General features: G+C 45.5%; 1 protein-coding gene across 4 annotated transcripts in view; it reads right to left on the bottom strand.

Moving 5' to 3' along the window:
- Positions 1-12,362, bottom strand: part of LSAMP (limbic system associated membrane protein) — a 1,042,261-nt gene that overhangs the window by 9,879 nt on the left and 1,020,020 nt on the right. For 2 of the 4 annotated variants that reach the window (XM_026056894.1, XM_026056895.1), the window contains exon 7: positions 8,596-8,631. The exons of the other annotated variants lie outside the window; for them this stretch is intronic. In XM_026056894.1, coding sequence (XP_025912679.1) covers positions 8,596-8,631 — 36 coding nt within the window. The remainder of the gene's footprint in view (positions 1-8,595; positions 8,632-12,362) is intronic. 4 annotated transcript variants of the gene reach the window in all.

Here is a 12,362-nt window from a genome sequence, read left to right as displayed (position 1 = left end):
CTTTCCCCCTCCCCTTTGGAGAGGACGACATGATTTGCACTCCCTGTTCTTAATGTTCAAACTGTTTTGCTCATTACTCGCTTGTACCCCGTTTTCACTACCAGCTAATATCTGTGGGGTCTTTACTGGTAGGGGTTCTGCTCCTGTAATTAAAATTTGGCTCTTACTGCACTGGCAGTAACCTGGCTTTTCTAGAAGAAGAAGTTCCACTGTGTAAACTAGAGAGGATGCCTTCTAGCAAGTCTCCAACAAGATTAAGGAAATGTCTCTGGTGTCGCTCAATCTTAGCACACTGTTTAACGTCTTCCAGAATTTGCTCATGTTTTTTTAGCATTAAACAGTTCCTCCCCATGTTTTGGAGCTCATTCCTGGTGTTGTAAGTACTCATCTATCATTCCTCATGTCTTAGTGAAGATTCATTCTGTAACGGAGCTCACCCATCCTTCCCTGAGGCCTAAAGACTATCCCTGTGATTGTATTTCTCAGTCTCTTTCTAAGAAGGTCATAGTATTCAAGAGATGGCCACTTACACCAGTTATCCTAGAGCTGGTTTACAGTACTGCTATTCTAGAACTGAACTTTTATCCTGATCAATGAGGCTCGTGGTGACTAGAAGACCAAATATGTTTCAAAGTATTTCATTACCGGATCTGTTCTGTAGATATCAAAAAGTTCCAATATTTTCTCACAGCTGAGAAAAAAACAGTCTCTCACCCTTCTCATTCTCTGAATAGTTGCAGGAGATTTTTTTTTTAAAAACACTTGGTAAACTACTGATACAAAATCAGTTACTTCCAACTCCCTTGTCTTCAAACCATCCATTGAAGACTCTCATCCTACAAGCAAAAGATCCGAAAAATGTGTAGCACAGGCTCATGGGGGAGAGCTAAGCTTTTTCTCTCTGCTTACACTTTCTGAGGATATGGAAATCCCTCCCCTCTTCAGACCTCAAGCACACGTGTATAGCACTGCTCCCTATCCTCAGCAGACCAAAGGTGACAAGAGCATACAGTTTGGCTTCTCATTAGGGAACAAACAGCTAAGGGGAACACAGCCCCTTCTCAACCTGAGCGCACACGTCCCTAGGAAGCCAGTTTGCTAATCAGAAGCTCTTGAGCCTCTTGAAAAATTAATATTTTCATCAGCTTTATGTATGTTTGTTTACCCATTTTGTCCCTGCAGTGGTTTTCCACATGCTTTTCTGGGTATTCAACATGGGATGGGTGGCTATGAGCAGAAATGCAGAAGGGGGATGTCTGGGAAGGGGGTCATTGCAGGAAGGGGAGCAGGAGGACAACTAAATCGGGGTGGAGAATGACCAGCATGTATGAGGTTATTCTGCTACCTCTGAAGACCACGACCACCTGCTCAGGCTGGCAGTGTGCTGGGCTGCAATTCAGTCATATTGCTGCCCCTGTCCTTCCTTCCCTCCCTTCCAGTACCTCTAGTGCAGGGTTTACAAGAGCAGCACTGCAGGACGTGCCCCCCCCCCCCAGCCTGTCCTCAAGGTCTCCTCATGGCCACTGCTCCTCTCAGTGGACCCCTTGCACGGATCCTCACAGAGGCCACCCCTGTGGGGTCAGAAGGTCCCTTGACCCCATCCCTCATGGTGCAGGAATGGAACGAACTGCAGGTGAGGTTTTAGCCAGCGTTCGACAAAGGCTGCTTGTGAACAGTGAGAAACATGGTGTCCATGTCATGGGAGCCAGATAAACAAGTCCGTGCACTTCTCAGTGTTTCAGTGAATTATAGATGTCATCAGAAAAAAGCCGGGCCCATAGACTAGTGCATGTCTCTAAAGCGGTGTCTAAGCAAATATTACTTGTGCCATCTGTAGCTCTCATCAAAGTACAGATGTGCAGATTTGTGTGTAACTCCAGAGTGAGACTCCTGCTCACTTTAAAGCCTCAAAAGTGGAAGCATGGCTTTAATGCTGGTGTGCTGGCCCAGGCATGAGTAACGCTGGAGCAGAGCCATTGTGCCTTCCTGCAGCCCATTCCCAGACTAATCAATTCAAAAAGGAACATTAACTATCACACAGGAAGCTGAACTGGCCGTTAGCTGAATGAGTCAGGTGCAATGGAAAAGAGGCAGGCCCACAGCCACTTCTGTTCATCCTTTACATGCTCTAGGGTGCCCGAAAATTGCTCCATGAGCGTGGGATGCACCTCTGAGCAGGGGGTGTGCGTGCTTGGTGCATACAGTGGTCTGGCCCGTGAATGTACACGTGTGCCAGTGTGCGCACCTATCTGTGACACCTACCGTGGAGGCTGCCTGGCTGGACCTCACTGAGGCTATGCTGGTTACAACACATCTGCTCCTGCCCATGGATCCATTCCCCAAACCTCAGCGGCACATGCAGGTGACGGTGAGGAAGGGCCAAGCGCAATTCCCCTTCGCTCCCCGTGCCCATAGGCCTGTCCCTTTTGCTCAGGAGCTCTACTGAGAGGCCTCCTTGCCCATGGCAGGGCAGGCCTGCCAGGAGAACTCAGCTTTTTCTGCAAGCCTGATTTCTATGGAATGGTTGTTTTTTCACCCTGTGCACTCCCTCCCTCTCAAATCCCGCACCTCCCTTCTCCTGGTTGTTTTTGTTTTTAGAGAGAGCGCTTAGACAGCTGTATTAATCATGCAAGCCCAGCCATGTGTAATGCGCTTTATCAACAGCAGAGCAGGCATTGAATGGCAACCGGTTCACAAGCGGGCCCGGTGCAACGCCTGAGCTGGGAAGATAAACCTGCTGCTTCCCAAACCGACTTACCGTCATGGGTTAGTGAATGGAGAGACTGTTCACTTGGGACAATAACCAGAGGGGAAGGCCAATTTGTTAGGCAAATTCTTGAGTGGTTTTCAGTGGAAATGGAAAGAGGGGGTGAGGAGGATGAAGGTGGAAATTACTCTTTGGCCATTTTCTTTTGAGGGAGAGAATTTTTTTGTGTGTGTTTAAGGATTAAATCAAGGAAACAGTGGCTGTTCTTCACCTTCCTCCTTGCTGCCCTCTACACTTGAGTTCCAGTTAGCTGGGCTGGCAGCTGAGCAAGGGAAATCAGAAGAGCGAGAGGGAGAGAGCAAGGATTTAGGTACATTTGCTGTGCAGTGGGTATAAGCTCCTCTCGAAGGAGGAAGGTTCAGCTGGTGGCTTCAGAAGCTCATCTAACTTACAGATGGTATCAGGCTATAAGCATCCTCCATGCTGGGGATATCTGGCTCAGGAAAGTTTTCATCTGCATGAGCGCTGCTCTGCAGGGGAATCTGTCCATGATACAGCTCCAACGCTATTGGTGTCTCTTCCTGACAACTGGTTTTCCGTTGCAGTTGCTCCTCCATGAGTTTGTTACTAATCTCTTCAGTGCAGTTGTGCACATTCTCCCCCACCTGGTTTCACCCAACTTCCACGCTCCCACCCAGCGGCTGAACCTGGACCTCTATTTTGCAGTGCTGTCCTGTGTGCTGCAACCATGTAAAGCCACACCTGTGACTAAAGAGACCTTGAAATGTCTTTGCTATCCCAGTGCAAGGGCCCAGCTCTGAGGAATATCTTTCTGGGACTTCCAGTCTCAGTTCTTACCCTCTGCTTGTGCTCTTCCTCACTCACTGGATTCTCCACAGCATTGCTACTGGGGAGGGTTATGCAAATATATGCAATCCATGGCTCATTTTGGAATAAATCATTCTCAAAATTAATGAACAAAAAGTACAGAAACAGATGAAGCAATAAAGCCATCCCTCTCTCTCTCTGTGTCTGTCTGTCTCTGTCTCTCTCTCTCCCTTTTTCTCATAAGAAAGCTAGTTTCTTTTCTTTTGGCTTTTTTGTGGGAAGAAGCAAACAGTTTTTTTATTTTTTTTTAAAACAATGTCAGCAAACAGAAACTGTCTATTGCTATCCAAAAAATACCAAGCAATGTTAGTAGCCATAGAAACAGAAATAATTCTTGTCATTTCTCTTTTCTGTAAGGTGGTGTTTCCAGCTGAAAACCAACAAATCCCCACTACCCCTTTTGGAAGACACTATCATCACCTCTGGCTTTGATTTTATTCATTTTTAACCACATGGTCAAAATAAGATAAAATGTTACCACTTGCTCAATACCTATGAAGGAGCAAGAAGCAAATAATATGATGTCTGCCTTCCTCTTCATTCTATCTTGTCCGTCCTGTTGCCTTGGCCTGAAATCCCAGCAAGCTCAGCACCCAACGTGATCCCAGCCTGCAGTGCCTACTAGCTTGGCAGAGATGAATGCTCACCCCAAGCAAGAAGAGAAGCTTGGCCTGGCTGAGTGTCCACCCTGCAGAGCCATGCCCTTGTGCACTCACCAAATGGAGAATGAGCTTTTTGGAAAATCTGGCTGGATACCATCAGCAGGCAGCAGGGTGAGCCTTGAGTTGTGCTTTCTGTTCAGAGTAACGGGCATTATAACTGAGCTCTGCCACAAATGCCGATGCCCAAAGATCAGCCAGCATTCAGGGAAGAGAGGGGCACGCTCTCTCTAAGTAGTCAAGTACACATCACTACACAGTGAGGAGTACAACTGAACTATGGCTCTTGAATGCCTGAGAATTTAGGGAAATACCTGACACACAAATGGCTCCAAAAGTGCACTCCTATACTTGGTCCCTACAGCCATTAATTTTGTCTGCTGTCATTTCTGTGTCAGGATCACAGTAGGACAAATTTGGACTTTTTGGCCTGTTTATGCTACAGCTTCCTCAGCTCTACCAAATAATGAATCATTTTAAAGGCTGTGAAGGCTTGGGTTTTCACTGACCCTTTCATGGACTCCCTCTGGGAAAGCAAATTTTGGTGTCAGTGGGGAGAGAGAGGATTTCAGAGATGGTTGGGTTCCTTAACTGGCCACACTGCACTGAGATGACTGATTTCTGTCAGCTCTTCTGATGCTACTTGCTAATCAGCAAGCCCTCTCATATGTTAACCCTTTACAGTCTGATGTATTTCCCCACATTTCTCTCCTAAGTTTCAAAATAATTAGATGTTTACCTTTTGCCAAAACAGAACCAGCTCACAGGAGAGCAGTCTGCAGAGCAGAACCGGTAAGGGCATGCATGGGAGGAAGCGAAAGGGGAGCAAGGATGGGTGGAGGTGATCACTGCAACAGATGAATTCTCTCTTTTCACAGCTAGGACCTCCATGGGGAGGGAAGCGGGGAAGAGGACTCAGAGGGTATTACAAAAAAGACTCTCTCTGTGTTTTCCACTCTGGTCATCAGACCCAAATGAACATCTCTTTCCTTCCTTCCTTCCCCCAGCTCCCACCCTCCTGATGAAGGCATTACTGACAGTATAGGCTACAGCTAAATGCAGACTAGCTATGATCTACAGTCCATCCAGGGTCATTCTCCGATCAGTATGCCTTTTGGCAGAAAGACAGGACTGCTCATTTTCCTTTTCCTTCCCCCTCCGCCAGTTACTTACACACTACTGCTATAAATCTTTTGTTATCCTGCTGATGACTGTAACTGGACTTTGTCTGACCAAGTCCCAAAGATCTGCTTGCATGCTTGATGCCCTTGCAAGTTACTCCAGGTGGTTCTGGATGCTGCCACTCACTGGGACACAAAGCATCTCCCAGCAGAGCTCCTGGTGTGTTCAAGCTAGCCATATTTCAGTCTGAGAAAGCCATTGATTAATCTGTGGTAAACCCTGGTCACAAAATTCCTGCCAGGTAGACTTACAGGTTTTGAAACCTGTCAGTCTGGCTAAGTCATTTCTGTGTGGACACTGAGTACTAACCACAGGGGAGTCTCTGTTCAAAGGGCTGAGGGTGAGGGTTGACAGAGGACTGAGATGGAGCTAGTACCATAACTGCAACAGATGTCTTTGAGGCTCAACAGAGATCCCACTGGCCCTGACCTTGGCAGGTGTTCTGGGGAATGTGCAAATTCTCCCTTTCCAGAGGAAACTCTTTTGAAAAGCCACTTGATGATGCAGTAAGGTCCCCATCATGACAGCCTGATGTGTCTTCTCACTACAATGTGATGTTACAATGCAGGCAGGAAAATGTAATGATATGACATCATCCCAGAAGACATTTCAGGGCATTTTGAATGCCCTGCCGCAAAATCAAGAGAGCTGGAAAGTTTACCAGGCACAACTGTGCACAGCTGAGAGCTGAATCAGCTGGGCTCCACCAGCCTTCTAGGAAACAGCCTCATCAAATTCAAATACCATGTATTTAGTAGAACAGGCTTCTTCTGAGTCTCTAGCCTGCCTGAAAGCAAGGTGTTTCCACATCAGCTAGCTAATGATAGCAATGCTTATTGTGAGTACAGTGGTCTTCATCTCCAAACACCTGCTTTTTAAAATTAATGCTCAAAACCCCGCAGGGCAGGAAAGTGTTACAGAGGCTTTAGAGAAATGAAACTGAGGCAGGAAGAAGAAGCAGGACATGATTCTGGTCACCGAGGAGAGGCTTGTTTAAGAGCTGAGGACTGCGTCCCAGAACATAAACTCATTGGGGGAAAAGGTCAAACAAGAAAACTTCAGGCCTAAGGTTTCTCTGAAGATAAGCAGCAAAGGAAAAGCAAACTTTGAGATAAGTGCCAATATCTGCACTGAATGCCCACATTAAGGAAGCTGCTAGGGGCTTTCAAAAAACAAATGAGGCCTGGAGTATTTAAATTCTACTTTCCCCCTTTGCAAAATCCTCTTAGCATGTCCTGGTTCACTGGAGATATCCCAGCATTTGGCATCACAAATTCCTGAAGACTCCTTGCAGAAGTCATGTCACACCAGGATGTTCTTGGACTTGCTCTCAGGAGAACAGGAAGCAGCAAAATGAAAAAAAAAAAAAAAACAACTTCAAAGGCAGAGAGGAGAGTGTTTTAAAGGATTGACTAAAGCTCTGCAGGATGGCCTTGGCAGCCTGATTAGGAGGGGCATGTGGTATGGAAATCTGGGCCTTGCTCACTTGTAGTTTTTGCTTTATCATTTACCTTAATGGGCTACTAATTCAAAACCAGCTGTAAACAGAGCTGGCTATGAAAAAAATGAACATTGCCTGTCTGTGGAATTTAAGGATATATAATAAAAATAATCATAAAAAGAAAGAGCCCTGGGTTTTCCATCAGACAAAATTATTTGCTATTGGAAATTTGGCTTAAAAAGAACACCCAAGCTAGGAAAACTCCTCAAAACCTTACATCCCAAACAGCCTCAGCAACTTTAATTTCATATCCAAGCACAAGTTTCATTTGTAGTACATATGATAATGCTGTTTAATTGGATTTATTTTTCCATGCTAGGTTCCCAATGGTCTACTTTACTCCTTTTCTCAGCTCCTTGAATGTTATTTACAAATCACTCTCCGGGATTTAATTTTAATGGTATCTTGATTTCTTTTTTTTCCCTCTTTTTTTTTTTAAGGTACTTTTCTTTAATCGTATTTGCAGATTTGCCTTTTAAATAGGTAATTGTGGCTACATCCTGAGCCTGAATAAGTTGCCAAGAGCAGAGCTTCATTTGAAAATGCAGAATAGTTAAATGGAGCTGATGTAACACCCAGCATTTATTGTTCTTTTCATGGGAGTACCTGCAGGTGCTATACTTGGGCAGGTGCCCTTTTGCAAAACAACCTGGGTTCATAATGACACTCTACCTCAAAGCTCTATGCAGACATTAACTATTTAGGACTCAGAACATCCCGGTGATTTGAGTAGCAATATCTTCACCATATGGTGGTAAAACAAAGATATGAAGGAGCTCTAGGCAACCATTTTTTAAGTGACTAAGGGGACTGGTTGCTTTATTGTTGATTTAGTTTCAAACACCTGGACATAGCCTCATTTCGGGAACTGCGGAGTCTCCGGGCTCTTTCAGAATCTCAAGGTTGCATCCAAACTCCAAATCTCATGCAAGTCCGGGCCATACTGCCTGGACCTGAGACATACTTGGGCAGCATGTGGCAGAGACATGAAAAATACTCAAGACTTTCACTTCCATTTTGCCTTCATACCTCCTCTCTTTGGAACAAACCAGTCAGTAGCATCTCACCATCTTACATGCTTTTGCCTTGTGCTTCTTTTCAGGCTCTGTCCCTCAAATGCAGTACTGTGTAACAGACACATCTGGGTGTGTTTGACAGAGGAATGAGAGAACAAGATGTTTCACTGTGAATAGTTTGCACAACTAGAGTGAAAATCTCTTGGTAGCAATTTAATTTTTAGCTGCTCACTTGTTCGCTCCACCATCTCTGCAAGATTTTAGGTCTGCTTATGCTTTTCATCCAGATCAGAATATGTAAGCAAAGATAGCTTAGGACTGGAATATGTATTAGGAGTGTGTCTGATGACAAACTGAACCTCACTGAAGGCTGTCCGGATCTGGATGAGGACACAATATCAGAGCCTCAAAGCTTGGCTAAAGGTTGCTCCTGTTCAGCTGATTGGTTTTGTGGAAAGGGAGGGGGAAGGGGAAGGACAAGGAAGTGAGCAGAAGGGAGCAAATGACATGCAGAAGAGAAGGGACAGCCCTTATTTTCCTGCGTTTCTGAACCATTATACCCATCTCTAGGTGTTAGCATTTATTAGGATGATGGAGAATGACCCGGCTAGAGAGCTACTTTGACATAAAACATATACTGACCTGGAAAAGGATTGGGGAGTGTGGGTAAAACTCGTTCTAAGGGGGGAAAAAAAACAATAAGCAACATGCAGGAGAAAAGGATGAGCCACTTTTCACACCAAGCAAGCAGCAGTTACAAACCTGATGGAGTTGTCCATCTTCAAAGCAGATGAACAAGAGCAGGTTTCCTATACAGAGCATTTTGCTAGCAACATACTTAATACACGTCAACATCCTCTGGGACTGGGAGTCAGAGAGAAGTAATTTGAAGAACTAAACAAATAATACCTGCACAGCAAGAGGAATTAAGCACTTGCAGTGAAGCTAATTGGAGTTGATAGGCTACATCATCCCTCTGGCTTTCAAAGAGCACGGGGAGCTCATGTCATCACCCTACAGCTCCTCTCAGCTATACCTTCTGCTGGAAGCTAGCCTTTGGCAGAGAGGTGAACTGTGGAAGTCCTCCACCTGTAGCTACTGCTTCCACTGAACCTTCTCCACAATGGATTTCTTGTGAGTGACAGGTCCCTTGAAAATGTGAGCATGGGAATATTCACCCAGCTGAATCCTCATGGGTGGTGTGTTTCTTTTAAGCCTTTGTCTTCCTACAGGAACATAGTTTTTGCAGACCCATCAACCTTTAGTTGTGTGCAGAATCTGCTGTCTTGATTATATGTTTTTAACAATGCATCCTTGTTATACATCACAGCAGGAAATTGCTATTGCTGGCTTCATACTTTGCTTTTTCCATGCCAGGATCTCAAAGTATTGCACAGACACTGAGTGAAATCAGGAATCAGAGACCCCAGTCTGAGGTAAAAGGTAGTGTTAATCCCATTTTACAAATAGAGCAGTTGATTAACAGAGCAAAGAAACAATTTGCCCAGGGTCAAATGCTGAATTGCACAACCAGGAGCAGAAACAAGAATACAAGCCCCTCCTAGACCTGTCTCTAATCAGTGAGTTTCCCTTCATTACCTTCGGAGCTTGCTGGATACCCTGTCCTGGCTGAGACAAATTCCTACTCAGAGGCTTGCCCTTAGGTAGTCAATATAGCTGTACAGACATGCTACTTAGCAAAAGCTGATAAGCCTGGAGCAACGAGTTGCCTCCTGGCTTACCTGTGGAAACAGTGCTAAGATCACCACTGATGGACATAGTGCTTGGCAGGTTACATCAGTAGTCAACTATTATTCTCTGGTCAACCTAGTCCTAACCATTTGGAGACAATCCTCTTTATATAGCACCCTTGCTACAAGGAGCTGCTTTCTGACTAGCTGGAGCCCATGGGGACACAGCTGGTCAATCCCGTTCCTGTGACAATGGCAGATCTCCCGCCCTCATGGTGCTAATAGAGCTGTTTGAATCCACAGCAGGCACAGGGGAGATTGTCTCTTGCTAGAAAATACACAGCTAGCCTGGATCTCTATGTTTATGTAGCAACAGGGGACTATTGTTCTGTGAAAGCAGGCTGTTGTGCTGACATGACTTCCTTGTTATTTAGTTTGGTTAAATAACTCAACTCCCCTTTACCTTCTTCCTGCACAGCAGGCTGCAGACTGCACAGCATAAGCAGTTAAAGCAAAGCACTATGGCCTCATTATCATGCTGCTTTCTATTCAAGGTCTCTACCTCTGTTCCCCTAGCCTGCTGCGTGCTGCCTTTATTGCTCCACCCAGGCTCATTAGCAGTGTCTCAGCCTTGCCCCATCTGGCTGTCACCCTAACCACCTTCTCTCCTCTTCTGTGTCTCCCCGTTATTGACAGCCTGGAGTTTACACTGAGAGCCTTATATTTCAGTCACAGTTAAGCTCCAAACCCTGGCAGCAACCACCATAAACAAATATTCATGTGCAACAAAGCATGGGCAGAGAGTTAAGAGAAGGGGTGTAAGTATGTGCACAGACCTGGCTCTCGTGCTGGGCTCTACCAAATAATAACATTAGAGGCAAGCACCAACTCTTCTTAAGAATGTGTTTGTTGCTGGGATTATAACTGCTGGACTAAAATGATAACTATACCTGAAGCCTCTTGAGGAGACAGTGGTGGGCTCCTGGCTGTTGCTGCTTCTAATCAGCACGGGCCTTGCCAGCTGCTGCTTCATCTCCAGATTTCCTTACTCACTGAAGGGTGCAGAGGATGCAAGCTGCAGAGGATGTGGCAAGGGACCTGCTGAGGTGGCGGTCTCCTATAATTGAGACCATTTAGCCAGCAGGAGTGCACGAGGATGTGCAGCACTGCCCTGTTGTCTCCTGTTTTATCCTCAGGGATGGGCTAGCTCTGCAGGAGACAGAATTCAACTAATTTGGAACATCTTTCATTTCTTTTTTCTGCCTTGCTGGAATGCATCAGGTGCTGTCCGCACTTCTGTGCACCTGTGTATATGCGTGTGCTTGCTTACAGCATTGCACAGGTGCGTGCATATAAAATTCATGCATGTGTAAACCTATGTATGTATATGCTTGTATGGCAGATATGTCTGGTGTGTATGTGCACATAGTTATACTTTGATGTAGCATGGGTTGAGACAGAAATTTTGGCTTTGCTCCTAATGTTTCCCATAGCATTCTGTTAGCTTATTGCAATGAAAAGAAAACAAGTTCCTTCCCTCATAATACACTCAGGAAAAAAGCTTTCCCTTTTTTGGCACTATGCTTCATCTCTGTTGTTCTGTGATGGCAGCCCTGGTTTGACCTCTCTGTTGGACAATTTTCACAGAGGTCCTCTCTCGCAGGAATGTTACTGCCCTTTTCCTAGGTCTCACAGTATTTTCTGCTTGCAAGGGTTACAAATCATGTTCCTAGGCTACTGCAGAGATGAACCAATGGCTCACTGATGCTGAAAAACATGCTCCTGCCTTCCAACTCCTGATATCCAGATGCGTGGTATGGTGCCCTCTCTTTCATGGACTCTGGTGCTGTCAGCCCTTCCCTCAACTAATTCAGCTCACTAAAACAAAAGAAAGCTTTGGGGGTTATTTTGGAGGTGGGGGAGCTTGGTTATGTTTTTGCTGGTTTAGCTTGTTGAACTGGCTCAGTGGGTCATCACTGAGTACCAGAGTAAGGGAAGCAATGACAGCATGTGGCAGAGAGCAGGGTGAGCATATGGAACAGGGATGAAGGGATGGCAGCAAGCTTTTAGATCAGTTGTATCATCAAACAGTACCTTCATGCTCTTTCTGTAAACATGTTCCCGGTCGCTGTTGGAGACCAGATCCTGGGCAAGACAGACGTTTCTTCTAACTCAGTACGGTCATTTGTATGTTGCTATAAACTCAGTCTCCAGGAGTGAGGGGTATAAAGCTCTCCACCTACAGCTGGCAATACTGCTGCAGCATTTCTTAACAAAGATCACGAGTGATCTATTCATACGGCTCCAGGGGGCTGCTTTTGTATTTTAATGCATCTTCTGTCTATGGCATAGACATCTAAGAAACTCAGTCTCTCTAAGAGTTTTTCAATGGTAGCAGAGATTTCCTGGAAGTCGCCACTTTTCTCTATTGCTAAACTGTTCTTTCGTATCATTTTGCTAGCTCCCCTTTTGCCCCCCACTTAAGGCACAGATGCCAGTACCTCATCACAGAATCACAGAATGGTTGAGGCTGGAAGGGACCTGTGCAGATCATCTAGTCCAAACCCCCTGCTCAAGCAGGGTCACCTAGAGCATGTTGCACAGGATCGCGTCCAGGCGGGTTTTGAATATCTCCAGAGAAGGAGACTCCACAACCTCTCTGGGCAACCTGTTCCAGTGCTCTGTCACCCTCACAGTGAAGAAGTTTTTCCTCATGTT

The sequence above is a fragment of the Apteryx rowi genome, unplaced genomic scaffold (assembly GCF_003343035.1).
Source record: "Apteryx rowi isolate R43461 unplaced genomic scaffold, aptRow1 scaffold_134, whole genome shotgun sequence".
Taxonomy (NCBI): domain Eukaryota; kingdom Metazoa; phylum Chordata; class Aves; order Apterygiformes; family Apterygidae; genus Apteryx; species Apteryx rowi.
The sequence above is the reverse complement of the archived record's forward strand: the minus strand, read 5'-3'. Positions and strand labels throughout refer to the sequence as shown.